Source organism: Cajanus cajan, chromosome 2 (genome assembly GCF_000230855.2).
Source record: "Cajanus cajan strain Asha chromosome 2, NIPB_CcT2T_4, whole genome shotgun sequence".
NCBI classification, from domain to species: Eukaryota; Viridiplantae; Streptophyta; class Magnoliopsida; order Fabales; family Fabaceae; genus Cajanus; species Cajanus cajan.
This window is the reverse complement of record NC_138518.1, coordinates 41,615,442-41,628,323: the sequence shown is the minus strand read 5'-3', so window position 1 is coordinate 41,628,323 and position 12,882 is coordinate 41,615,442. Positions and strand designations below refer to the sequence as shown.

The following is a 12,882-nucleotide window of genomic DNA, read 5'->3' as shown; positions in this document are numbered from 1 at the left end:
GAATAGGAACTTCAAAATGGCATAGCTTGGTATGTTTCTCAATGGAAGGCAAGTGTACCAAAGTAACACAAGTCCTTCTAGTAAGGTTGGGGATAATTTGCACATGACTGCCTCATTATGTTTGTACAGTTGCATCCGAGTTGCATTAGTAACTAGGTGTTGTTTGGATAGGTCAATCCATCATACAACTTCATGGTGATGTGTTTCCACCCTTGGAAAAAAGGATGTTCATGATTTTGACTATGAAATGGTGCTCTCCTTTTAGACGTGGTGAATTGGACCTATCTAGGATTCTAGCCTTCTTGGCCAGGATGGGCATCTAGCACTTAAGGGCGAGTGTTTCTAGTGGAGTGTGATTGGGATGATATGTATATATTCCTCCACAATGAATACCATGTGTGGCTAAAGGATTGTTTCACTTCGGCCCCATAGTGGGCGTCAAATGTTGCTACCTAATTTGCAAGTACTACCTAAAAAGAGACTTTAACGGTCAAGTTAAAGGGGAGTTTAGAGGTATGGTAAAAATTAGGGTTAGAATGATACCGGTGCCCTTAAATAGGTGTTTGATTTCTATCATTAAGTCAAAGATTTGATTGTTGGAGTGATAATATATCTCATCGATTGGACAAAGATAATGTGCTTAATTGTGATAATCTAAGATCTTAGGTGATAATTGTGAAAATATATTATGTTAGTCATTGGGGTTAACTGCCTAAGGTTTTCCTTTATGATGATGGGCTGGAGGCTAAGGATAGAATAGGTTAGGCAAAACCAAACTTTAAATATATATGTCTAACCTATTTTATAAAATTAAAATTAACTTAAGCATGATTTATTATTTATGATAGTTTTTTTTTTAAATCTGGTTTGACCTATTAACCTATTTAAAAATTTATTTTACATTAACAACATTAAATAAGTAAAAAAATTAATTTTAAAACCAACAATTATTTTATTATATCATACAGATAAAAAGGTTGGTCTATCAAGCTTATCATATTTTTTTTATAAGTCTAAATCTAGTCTTTTTAAATAAATTTTTTTTTAAAAGTCTAAACCTAACATTTACATTAAATAAGTCATATTTTAAACAAATCAAGTCATAAACCTTTATTTAAAGTCTAACTTATTTTCATTTTTAGTAAAAATCTAACGTGAGCAAGAAAAAGAGCTAAAGAAAAAGAGCTAATTGACTGTAGGCAAGTTAGGTGGCACAAAATGGAGAAGGGTTTATTCTTAACTCATCACATGAGAATTTAGTAATTTATTAACTTAATAATCTCAAAATTTAATAATTAAGATTACAAAAATGGTCACATTTAATAATTAAAATTAATCCTAAAATCTTATATATCTATTTGTTGTGTATATTGTAAATATATTATATGCATATTTCAATAATTGTTTGTAGAAGAAAATTAACATCAACTTGTATTAATAATAATTTTGAATGAAAAATTGCTATACAGTTTCCAATAATGGTCGAAGTTGTAACATCTCAATATTGTCATCTCCACCTCCACTGTCCCTATCGATACGAAAACAAGAATTTGCATCCCTATCGTCACGATTTCCAACAACCATTTCATCATCACCATCACCATCACCATCTCCATCATCAATTAGACGACGATCAGCACCACCATTCTCACGACCAATTTTCTTACCACCGATACAAGCACCAGCACCAGCACCACCAACACCAACATCACCAACACCAAATGGTCAGCTTTATCATCCTATACGTTATCATGATTCAGGTATCTATTATTATTCTTTCTTATAATTTAGATAAAGCTAGCATAACTATTAACTAATTAATCACTTGCTTTGGAAAATGTTCAGAACAATATGGATGTGTATACATCTATTTTTATTTTATTTTTGGTAAACAGAGAAAACAACTCTATGAAAAAATGTTGGTTCAATTCTATGTTGTTTACAGGAAATTAGAATACATGCGTGAATCTAGTAAATCAATGGATAGTTTTGATCCTATTGAAAATACTTGTGTAAAAGAAGAATCCAAAATTTTAACTGCCATGAATGTCATAGTTGGAATGATAGTGACAATGTTGGTTACAGTTATTTGGATTACCTAATAAATGTAATAACTAACATCCAAAGTCGTTTCTTTTCTGATAAAACTTTTCTACTTAGGGATAATAAGAAAAAAAAATTATTTTTTTAAAATATTGAAAATCAAACTTTGGATATTGGCAATGATCATTCGTTTTTAAGAAAAATGAAAATAACTGTTTCTCTTTTCCTCTCTTCTCTTTTCATGCTTTTCTCAATGTTATGGTTTTGCTTCGTATTTTAATTTTAAGCTTTATGTTGTGTTCATCTAACAAAAAAATATATTATTGAATATACTTTAACAAGCCAAATAACTTGCATCCACTCAGTTAGGTAACAAATCAACTCCATTTCCCAAACATGGTATTTTGCTTGTTCATAAATGTTATGTGGCTAAATGAACCCATTTGATTTAGTTCATTAGTCTAAGCTAAGGTTTTATGATATAAAAAACTGAAATGTGGAAAAGATATGTCAACTAAAATGTTTAAGTGATTACTATCAAACAAGATAATTTCCTCAAATCTAAATAATCTTCATAGAAGACTTAAGTTACAACTGTTAATACGCGATTCTTCTTTGCTGTTTCTAATTATTGTTGCAGGTAATGATCAATTTGGAAAAATCAAAATCATCATAGGTAATCGATCAATTATTCTTTTATATCTTCAGTTTCACTATTTTGATTTACATTTATGAACCTTGTTACAAATTTTGACTTTTATTTTTAAGATAAAGGCAATAAGAAATGAAACTAGGCTAGTGGTTATATAAGTCTAAACACCATGCATCTCTATTCACCAAAAACAAATCACAATACATCGCATAATAAACTATCTTGAAAATTTTAAGTTATTGCATGAAATATATTTAAATGATTTTATGTCTAACAATTTCAATATTCAACTTCATCAAGCATTCATAATTGAGTCTTTGGTGAGAGTTGAGAAGGGATTTTATCATGAGCAAGCCTAACCTTAACTTTCATTGGAAAGATCATAATGTTATCTCTCTTTTATATTTAGGTTTAGATTCCAAGACATGTATTAAAGTAATAAAATTAGTTTTCCAAAACCAAAGGATAACTATAGTATCTTAACGCTTAACTCTTCTATTATATTGCTTAACAGGTGTTACAAGTGCAGTAGTAGGAGGGTTATGCATCATAATTTGTTGTCGTAGGTATAAGTCACTAACCCGACTACTCAAAAAAAATTGTTTCACAACAAAGAGTGATCTAAAGATTGAAGCATTCTTAAAAACACATGGTGCCATATCACAAAAAAGATACAAATATTCAGAAGTCAAGAAAATGACTAATTCCTTCAAAGTTAAACTAGGCCAAGGTGGTTTTGGTGCAGTGTACAAAGGAAAGCTACCCAACAATTGCCCCGTGGCTGTAAAATTATTGAATGCATCAAAACGAAATGGAGAAGACTTTATCAATGAGGTTGCTAGCATCAGTAGAACCTCTCACATTAATATTGTCACACTTCTTGGATTTTGTTTGGAAGGTCGCAAGAAAGCTCTCATCTATGAATTTATGACCAATGGTTCCTTGGAAAAATTTATCTACCAAAAAGGGCCAGAATCTATTGCATCTCTGAGTTGGGAGAATCTTTATCAAATCTCCATAGGGATAGCTCGAGGGTTGGAATATTTGCACAGGGGATGCAACACTCGAATTTTGCATTTTGACATAAAGCCACATAATATTCTTTTGGATGAGAACTTTTGTCCCAAGATATCAGATTTTGGGTTAGCAAAACTTTGTACTAGGAAAGAGAGCATTATTTCCATGTCAGATACAAGAGGGACACTAGGGTATGTAGCTCCAGAAATGTGCAATAGACATTTTGGTGGAGTTTCACATAAGTCTGACGTTTATAGCTATGGAATGTTGCTGCTAGAAATGGTAGGAGGGAGGAAGAACATTAATGCTGAAGCTAGTCACACAAGTGAAATATACTTCCCACATTTGGTATACAGAAGGCTTGAGTTGGACAATGATTTAAGACCAGATGAGGTGATGACCACTGAAGAAAATGAGATTGTAAAGAGAATGACCATAGTGGGTTTATGGTGCATTCAAACGTTTCCAAATGATAGACCTACAATGAGTAGAGTAGTAGATATGTTGGAAGGAAGCATGAATGCCTTGGAAATACCACCAAAACCTATGTTTTCTTCTCCTACTAGATCCACTTCAGAATCTCCCTCTTAAAATAAAATACATTGCATTATCGGCAAATCTTTCAAGTTATATTGTAAAACAGATCATTTAACATGTTTGTTTGGTACATTTTAATCATTTTGAAAGCAAATGGATCTTTATTATATTTATGAGATTTTGCCTTACTTAAAATTTGAATAAATTTTAGATAGGATCTTAGTGTTGTAATATGTATATATATATATATATATATATATATATATATATATATATATATGGATTCGTCTACTTTAAGAGATAGTTTAGATAGACTTATTTTGTTCAATAATTTATGTTTTACATTAAATTTTAACGATCTAATCGTTGAATTTAAAGTTTTTAATGTATAGATTATGTCTGTAAAAAAATTTCAAAATTTTTAAAATAATTTAATATTTTATTTCATTAATTCAAATTGGTAGATAATTATAAAATTATTTTACTTTGATTTTAATTAATAAAATAAAGTATCAAATGATTTTTAAAAAAATAAAAAATTCTAAACTTGATGTATGCATTAAAAACTTTATTTCAAGAGATGAATTATTGAATGTAGAACATGATTTATTAAATAGAATAAACCTATATAGACTTAGTGAATCTTCCAAGAAGCAAGTTATTGAATTGATTGGTAAAGCAAGGAAATTCTTCGTACTGATTATTCATAGTTGTCTAGTACAAGTGAAGCATCTTTCATTGGCATATGCTTCTAGGACCTCTTTTATTAGAGGGTAGATTTTGTTTATCATTTTCCTGTTCTTTTTTGCCTCTCTCATTCAAGATTTTCCATTCCCTTTCGAGCGCAAATGCGGCATGCATGTAACTGAGTTCGACCTTTTTTTTGGGTGTGCATTTGGTTCTATTTTGTGTATTTTTTATTTTCTAATTGAGTTTGTATCCTGTTTCTCCATGTGATTTTTTTTTTGAGTTTTGATTAGGATTTTTTTGGCATAGGTTTGTTCAATTTTTGAGCAATGCTTTCGTGGATTAAATTACCATGTCTCTTTTTTAAGAACCTAAACTTGAAAAAAAAAATACTTTTATTGTTAAAAATAGGTAAGCAACCTGCTTACATCATGGCAATACGCATGGAGAACGTTGATGTTAAAATGTAAAAAAGAACACATGTTTAGATATAAGAACATCTCCAAAGATGATTCTTACAAGTAACATATTAAAACTTTTATTTTACTTTAAATGAAATTCATTATGCCGTATCATTTTTAAACAACTAAATATATTTTTATGAATTTTAATCAAATGGTGAGATCTTGTAAGTAATTCATACTCTTATAAATTTTTTTATTTACACATCACTTTTTGACAACTTAAAAATTAATGTAATTATTATAATTAAATATTAAATTAATTAAACCTAAGAAATAATATTTTAATATATAAAAAATTAATAATAAAATTAACACAATTAATTTAATGTATATAAAAAATATTAAATATTAAAAATAAAGAAATCACGTAGACATAAGAAATATATAGCGATCATGAGAGTCACTAATTTTTTTTTCCTGGGTGATGCAATGTTGATGATGCATGACTTTTTTTTTTTTAATATTTGTAAGAGTGATTTGTATTGTTTGTTGTTCATTCAAGGAATCAAGACTAAAATATGTTATTGTTTAATTTATAAGAAACATAGGATTACTTATTTAAAAATCGTTATTTATTTTTAAATAATTTTTTATATTATGTCATTATATTTCAATAAAAATTACTAATAAGCATCATTGTTTATTAATAAAATACAAATACTCTCTATTAAATGTGTTATGAGAACTTGGATAAGCAACTGCCCTTGAGGTGCTCTAAAGCTACAAATGTGATGTCACAAAGGGGTTGCTAGAGATTCTGCGTAGTCAAAATGTAAAGACTTTGTATATATAGTCAAAAAGCAAGAATGAAATGAAAAGCCTTGACCAATGGATGTAGGACCCGCTAGGGGCCTGCCAAGAAAGTGAGTGAAGAGTATGCATCATAGCAAATGCAACTTCTCAGAAACATACGTGACAGGGACAGTATATATTTACTTCTTTTGTGTAAATTTTTTTCAAACTTAGAAAGAGTTCAAAACGTTTAGAACTCATTTATTTCTAGCACTATACAATTGTTGTCTAGTTATTCACCCGAGAAGCTTTGTGTTGAAGTAAAGAATCTGTGTATTTGTCTCTGTTGCAAGAAGTTGGATCGAGTCTGCGGTAAAGTCTTTTTCTCCAATTTCATTGTTACTTCTTAATAGAAATAGTAGAAGATGAAATGATATCATTAAAGTGCTTAAAGACATTCATCTACATACATACATTTGGCTGTCTTCATTCCTTTTGTTAAGTTGAAAGTAGTTCTAACTTTCTAAGGGCATGAGCTTCTGATTGCCGTTCAGATTATCATCTACACGTTCCCTTTTAATCTAATGTAGACCTACTTTCAGTTATTAGATTTGTGAATCATAACTAATAGTTTTTAATCTAAGGAAGTGTTGAGCTTGTTTTAAAATGGTTAGAAAGTAGAAATTATACAAATGCCTAGATTTATGTTGTGAACACATTGTCTGCATATTGAAGTTATTTTCCATTTGATGTCAATGATTTTCTCATGGTTTAGTTTGTTTAAGGCTAAGATAATATTCTGCCAGCACCTACTGTTAATAACAGAAATTGAACCATGCATGAGATATTTGGTTTGATGGAAAGCCAACACACACATTTCAGGTTTTATTTACAGTACAATCAATACATGCTTTATTAGAAATTTAAGTGAATTATAAGTGTTTCCTCAATTTTAGTTGTCTTTGTTTTTAAGGTATACATGTAAAATTAAGGAACCACATGATCCATAGAGAAGCTAAAACATGAAAGATTATCTATCAATGTTATATTAAATTCTCTGTTTATGATACAATATGTATCATAGGTACCTGCAAGAAAATAACATAATAGAGAGGAAAGAAACCAGATTTCCAGAGAGCAAGCTCTCTCAAGCAAGAGAAGAGTATTTCTTTGCTTCCAATATCACTAACCAATTTCCAAAAGATGTCCCATCATTATTATAAAGAGAATATATAACCAACCCTCACTTTCTAATAACAGAATTTGCAATTTCTAAAATACCCCTCCCAGCTAACAGCAGTCTCACTAACACTCAGTATTGGGTTTTATTCTTGGGCCTCCGACTATAGACTTGAATGGGTTTGCTCCACTTGGAGGAATGGTTTCTATCAATACCGTGTCCCACAAAATTAGCCTTGTCCTCAAGGCTAAAATCCGGAAATTTGGCACGAATGTCAGCAGCAAACTCCCAAATGGCCTTCTCAACAGGTTGTGACTTCCAAAAGATGAGTCATTCTGCAGAACAAGAGGAATCCTTGCCTTCTCGTACTGCCAACACTGTCTCTGGTGCTGGAAAGTCCTCCTCGACAGAAATGAGACCAGGGGGCATGGCAGATAAAGAGGATCCCTTGGTAATAGAACGTTTCAGTTGGGACACATGGAAAACCGGGTGAATTTGAGCTGTATTTAGAAACTACAACTTGTAAGCTACGGCTCCCACCTTAGACAAAATTTGAAATGGCCCATAGTAACGAGGAGACAACTTGGGATTGATGCGACGAGCTACTGAGAGTTGGCGATGAGGGCGGAGCTTAACATATACCCAATCACCCACACTAAATTCAAGTTGTCGGCGATGTTTGTCAGCATTCTTCTTCATGGTTTGCTGAGCCCGATGGAGATGGAATTTCAGTTGTCGGAGTGCCTCATCTCGATCACTCAAAATAGCAGCAACCGAGTCTACTTGAGTCTCACCAGGGAGGTATTGGATAATGGAGGGTGGAGGACGACCATATACAATCTCAAAAGGGGTGGAACCTGTAGCTGTATGAGTGGAGGTGTTATACCAAAATTCAGCCCAAGAGAGCCACATGTGCCATTTGGCTAGTTTTTCAGAGGAAAAACATCGTAAGAATGTTTCCAAACAGCGGTTCACCACTTCCGTTTGTCCATCCGTTTGCGGATGATATGAGGTGCTCATACACAGCACAGTACCTTGAAGGTGGAATAATTCTTTCCAAAAGCGACTCAAGAAAAGGGGATCCCTATCACTGATGATAGACTTGGGAAAACCATGTAACTTCACCACCTTGCGGACAAACACTTCTGCAACAGTCCTTGCTGAGAAAGGATGCTTCAAGGGAAGGAAATGTGCATATTTGGACAGTCTGTCCACAACCACCAGTATCACCTCAAATCCATGTGAGCGTTGAAGACCCGTGATAAAATCAAGTGAATTATCTTCCCAAACAACATGAGGGATGGGAATGGGTTGCAACAACCCAGCAGGAGACATAGCCTCATATTTGTTACGCTGACAAATTTCACATTCACGAATATATGTCATAATGGCTTGTTTCATTCCCTTCCAAAAGAAACTGCTGGCAAGACGCTTATACGTCTTATTGAACCCTGAGTGTCCTCCCATCAGTGTTTCATGATATTGTTTTAGAAGAGTGGGGATGAAGGTAGAACTTGTCGGAAGCACCAACCTAACTTTGAAGAATAGATACCCATCGCGCCAAGTATAATTGGTATTAGGAACCTCACTAGCCAGGATCTGGTCTCTCAACTTAATCAACTCATGATCTTGCTGAATCTCATCACGAACCTTTGGAAAGTCTGTCCAAAAAGGGCTCATAGCAATTGTGTGTAACTCAACGAATTCCATTTGTCTAGACAAGGCATCCGCAGCTTTGTTTTCTGGACCAGGCTTATATATAACTTCAAATTGGAACCTCATAAGCTTCACGAGCCAATGTTGCTGATCTATGGTGGTCAAACGCTGCTGAAGGAGGTGGTGTAGACTACTATGGTCAGTAAACACTTTGAAGCTTCTTCCCAACAAATAGTGATGCTAGTGTTGCACTGCTAACGCCAATGCCATTATTTCCTTCTCATAAACAGACTTAGCTTGATTTGTTGTACTAAGGGCCTTACTGAAATAAGAATTTGGTTGTTGTTGTTGCATTAACACTGCTCCAATTCCCCTGCCTGATGCATCACATTCAATGACAAATTCTTGCTGAAAATCAGGTAATGCCAAAACAGGATAAGACGCAAGACATTGTTTCAATCGGGTGAATGCCTCGTCTTGTTCAACTCCCCAATGGAACCCATCCTTCTTGGTTAAAGCAATAAGTGATTGGGCGATCTTCCCATAATCCTTGATGAATCGACGATAATAACCAGCGAGACCTAAGAACCCCCATACCTCCTTGATAGTAGTAGGTAACGGCCAATCCACAATCTCCCGCTTCCGTGGATGAATACGTAGAGGCTTTCAAAGTGCTCTTGGCTCAAGTTCCTCCCATGTATCAGAGGTACCTGCAATGGAAATAGAAAATAACATAATACAGAGGAAAGAAACCAGATTTTTAGAGAGCAAGGCTCTCCCAAGCAAGAGAGGAGTATCTATCTACTCCCAATATCAGTAACCAATTTCCAAAAGATGTCCCATCATTATTACAAAGAGAATATATAACCAACCCTCACTTTCTAATAACAAAATCTGCAATTTCCAAAATACCCCTCCCAGCTAACAACAGACTCACTAACACTCAGTATTGGGTTTTATTCTTGGGCCTTCGGCTATAGACTTGAATGGGTTTGCTTCACTTGGAGGAATGGTTTCTATCAGTTTATTTAAAGTTGAGAGTATTTTCTAAACAATGTATCTATATCTATATGATAAATAGTAGTTGTATGATAAAATGTAAAGATATATTTATCTGAATTTGAAGTTAGCTTCTGATATCTACAAATGGATTATCAGTTTTCCAAAGTCAAAAGCAATCTACTAATCATTGCAAAAGAAATCCCCAAGGACCCTAAAATACCTCGAATGGAATTTGAACTATTTGATCCCATATTAGAAACATTTATAAACTCCAACTACTAACATCAAAGACAAAGGGTCAAGCAAACATTGAAACGTAAAAGCTTAATTTCCTTTTATTTCTTCAAGTTTACAGGTGCAACTAGCACTTGGGCACTTGGATATCATAATGGTTAAGCTGCAAATCATGAGTAATGTTGCTTCTTCCTCTAACTCTTCTTTTATGGCATCTTCAAGATATTTTTCTAGGCTTTCAAGGTGAGGACACCCGCATGAACTTCACAAGCCATCTTCATGAAGCTTTGAAGACAAAGAAAGTTTAAACCTTTATAGACTATGAGCTTAAAAAGGGAGACGAAATCTCACCACCACTCATTGAAGCCATCAAAGATTCTCATGTATTTGTTGTCGTCCTCTCAGCAAACTATGCTTCCTCAAACTGGTTCTTGGAAGAACTCAGCAAGATTCTAGAATGTAGGAAAAAGTAAGGACAAATGGTGATACTTGTATTTACAACGTAGATCTATCCCATGTGAGGAACCAAACTGAGTTATGAGCAAGTCTTTGCAAAACACAAGGGAGAATTCAATTACAACAAGTGTGAAGTTTCTCTTAGTGAAATAGAAAATTTAGCTAGGTGGATCTCTCGAATAGGTAAATAAAATGAATTGAGAGTGACTAAATATTCTAAGAGAAAAAAAAAAGCAAGATAATGTGTTGATTTAAATTGAGTTGACCAAATTTGGTTGTAAATACAACAAAAGTATAAGGATGCTAAAATTATGTCACAAATCCTGATATCAAATTAAAAATTCAAGTTAACAATGATAGGTATAGAGTCTGTTTAATATAGTTTAGAAGTATTTTTTAAAGTTTTTTTTTATTAAAAATAAAGAACATTTTTTAGAAAATAAACTCTTAAAAGTGTTTATAAATTTATATATGAATATGCTCATAAATGTTTCCTTATGATGGATTTTCCTTCTCCATGATGTGCTTGATGACTCCCAAAGGGAAAACCTCCTTTTCTCCACGGCAATAGAAGAAGAAAAATGGTTGAATCTCTTCAAGGATAAGAAGAAGGTTGATTTAGGAGTGAAGGTAAGGATGTTGGGCAAATAGGATGAATGAGAGGTGGAAGGAGTTTAGGTGCTTCTAGGTTGGCTCACTTCACCAAGGATGGATGAAAGCCACTCAAGGTAAACCTAACACTCACTCTAGGTTGAGAGGAGAATTTGAGGCTGAAGAACCCTAGATGAGTAAGGAAGGATGTTGAGGCAAAAATGCTCACTCAATATCATATATTCCAAAGTGTCTTCATGTTGGGAGGCCTAGGATATATATAGAAGGAATGAAAGCATCTAGGGTTGCATTTGGAGGTACATGGCCAAGAAATGTAAGCCAAATGAACTCAAATGCACCCTACACCCTAAATAAACCCTAAATATGGTGTGGGTTCCTTCCTCCTAAAAGACTAAAATACCCTTTGACCTAAAATAGAAAAAAGTGGACTTTGACCTCACAAGTCAAGGTTTAAGCCCAAATAAATCCTAAGCTAATTTTCCCCATAATACAAAGGCTAAATGAAAATACAAAATAAAATCCTATCATTTAGGGTACCCCAAAATACAAGGGTAAAATAGGAATAAAAGAAATAAATCATATACTACTCAAAATAGGCCTAGGAGAGGGTCAATACTCTACACACATGATAAGCATAGTTTTAGGCATGGTGTCTTCTCCATCCTCCTCCACTCTCTTAGCTATGGATTTAGTAATGGGTCCCACATGAAACTCCAAGGGCGGTCCTCCATCATCCCCTCCTTCTTGAGAGGGATCTGTCCTCAAATCAACTTCCTCATCCATGTCCTCAACTCCTGAAAAAGGTGTAAGATCACAAACATTAAAAGAAGAGCTTACTCCATAATCTGAAGGAAGATCTAATCTATATGCATTGTCATTGATCTTTTGGAGAACTTGAAAAGGTCCATCCCCCCTAGGGCTTAGTTTTGACATCCTTTGAGTAGAGAATCTATCCTTCCTCAAGTGAAGCCAAACCCAATCCCCAACTTCGAAGCTTACCTTTTTTTCTTTCTTTGTTGTTGTATTTGGCATATTTTTGGGTTTGTTTCTCAATTTGACTCTTGACTTTTTCATGATATTTCTTGATAAATTCAGCCCTAGATACTTCTTCTTGTGAAACAAGGAAGTAGTATTAGGAAGTGGGAGCAAGTCAAGAGGGGTAAGAGGATTAAAATCATACACAACCTTAAAAGGAGATATATTAGTAGTCTTGTGAACTACTTTATGATAGGCAAACTCTATATAGGGGAGACATTCATCCCAATTTTTCTTATTTCCCTTTAATATGACCCTTAATTATGTGGATAAGGACATATTCACTACTTCGATTTGTCCATCGGTTTGTGGGTGACAAGTAGTGGAATAAACAAGCTTTGTTCCTAGTTTTTCCCATAGTACTTTCCAGAAGTGACTAAGGAACTTAGCATCCCTATTGGACACAATAGTATTTGGTAGACCATGCAAACAAACAACCTCCTTGAAGAAAAGTTTAGCAATATAGCTAGCATCATCTACTTTGTGGCATGGTATAAAATGAGCCATTTTGCTAAAATGGTCCACTACCACAATGATAGAATCAAATTCCCTTTGGGTCCTTGGGAGACCAAGCA

The 12,882-nt window shown here is 33.7% G+C and overlaps 1 protein-coding gene across 1 annotated transcript; it reads left to right on the top strand.

The window, feature by feature from the left end:
* The first annotated feature begins 891 nt into the window (after positions 1-891).
* LOC109792259 (LEAF RUST 10 DISEASE-RESISTANCE LOCUS RECEPTOR-LIKE PROTEIN KINASE-like 2.5) lies at positions 892-4,402 on the top strand. The gene is made up of 3 exons (XM_083068145.1): positions 892-1,760; positions 2,684-2,719; positions 3,210-4,402. Exons 1-3 carry the CDS (start codon positions 1,451-1,453, stop codon positions 4,301-4,303), a joined length of 1,440 nt encoding a protein of 479 aa, XP_082924271.1. The 5' UTR covers positions 892-1,450; the 3' UTR covers positions 4,304-4,402.
* The last annotated feature ends 8,480 nt before the right edge of the window (positions 4,403-12,882 follow it).

Bases quoted from the DNA above. Each gene is read 5' to 3' on its own strand.
- LOC109792259 (XM_083068145.1), top strand. From the start codon at position 1,451: ATGAAAAATTGCTATACAGTTTCCAATAATGGTCGAAGTTGTAACATC. The intron at 1,761-2,683 runs GTATCTATTATT...TTATTGTTGCAG, and splicing joins TATACGTTATCATGATTCAG to GTAATGATCAATTTGGAAAA. The intron at 2,720-3,209 runs GTAATCGATCAA...ATTGCTTAACAG, and splicing joins AAAAATCAAAATCATCATAG to GTGTTACAAGTGCAGTAGTA.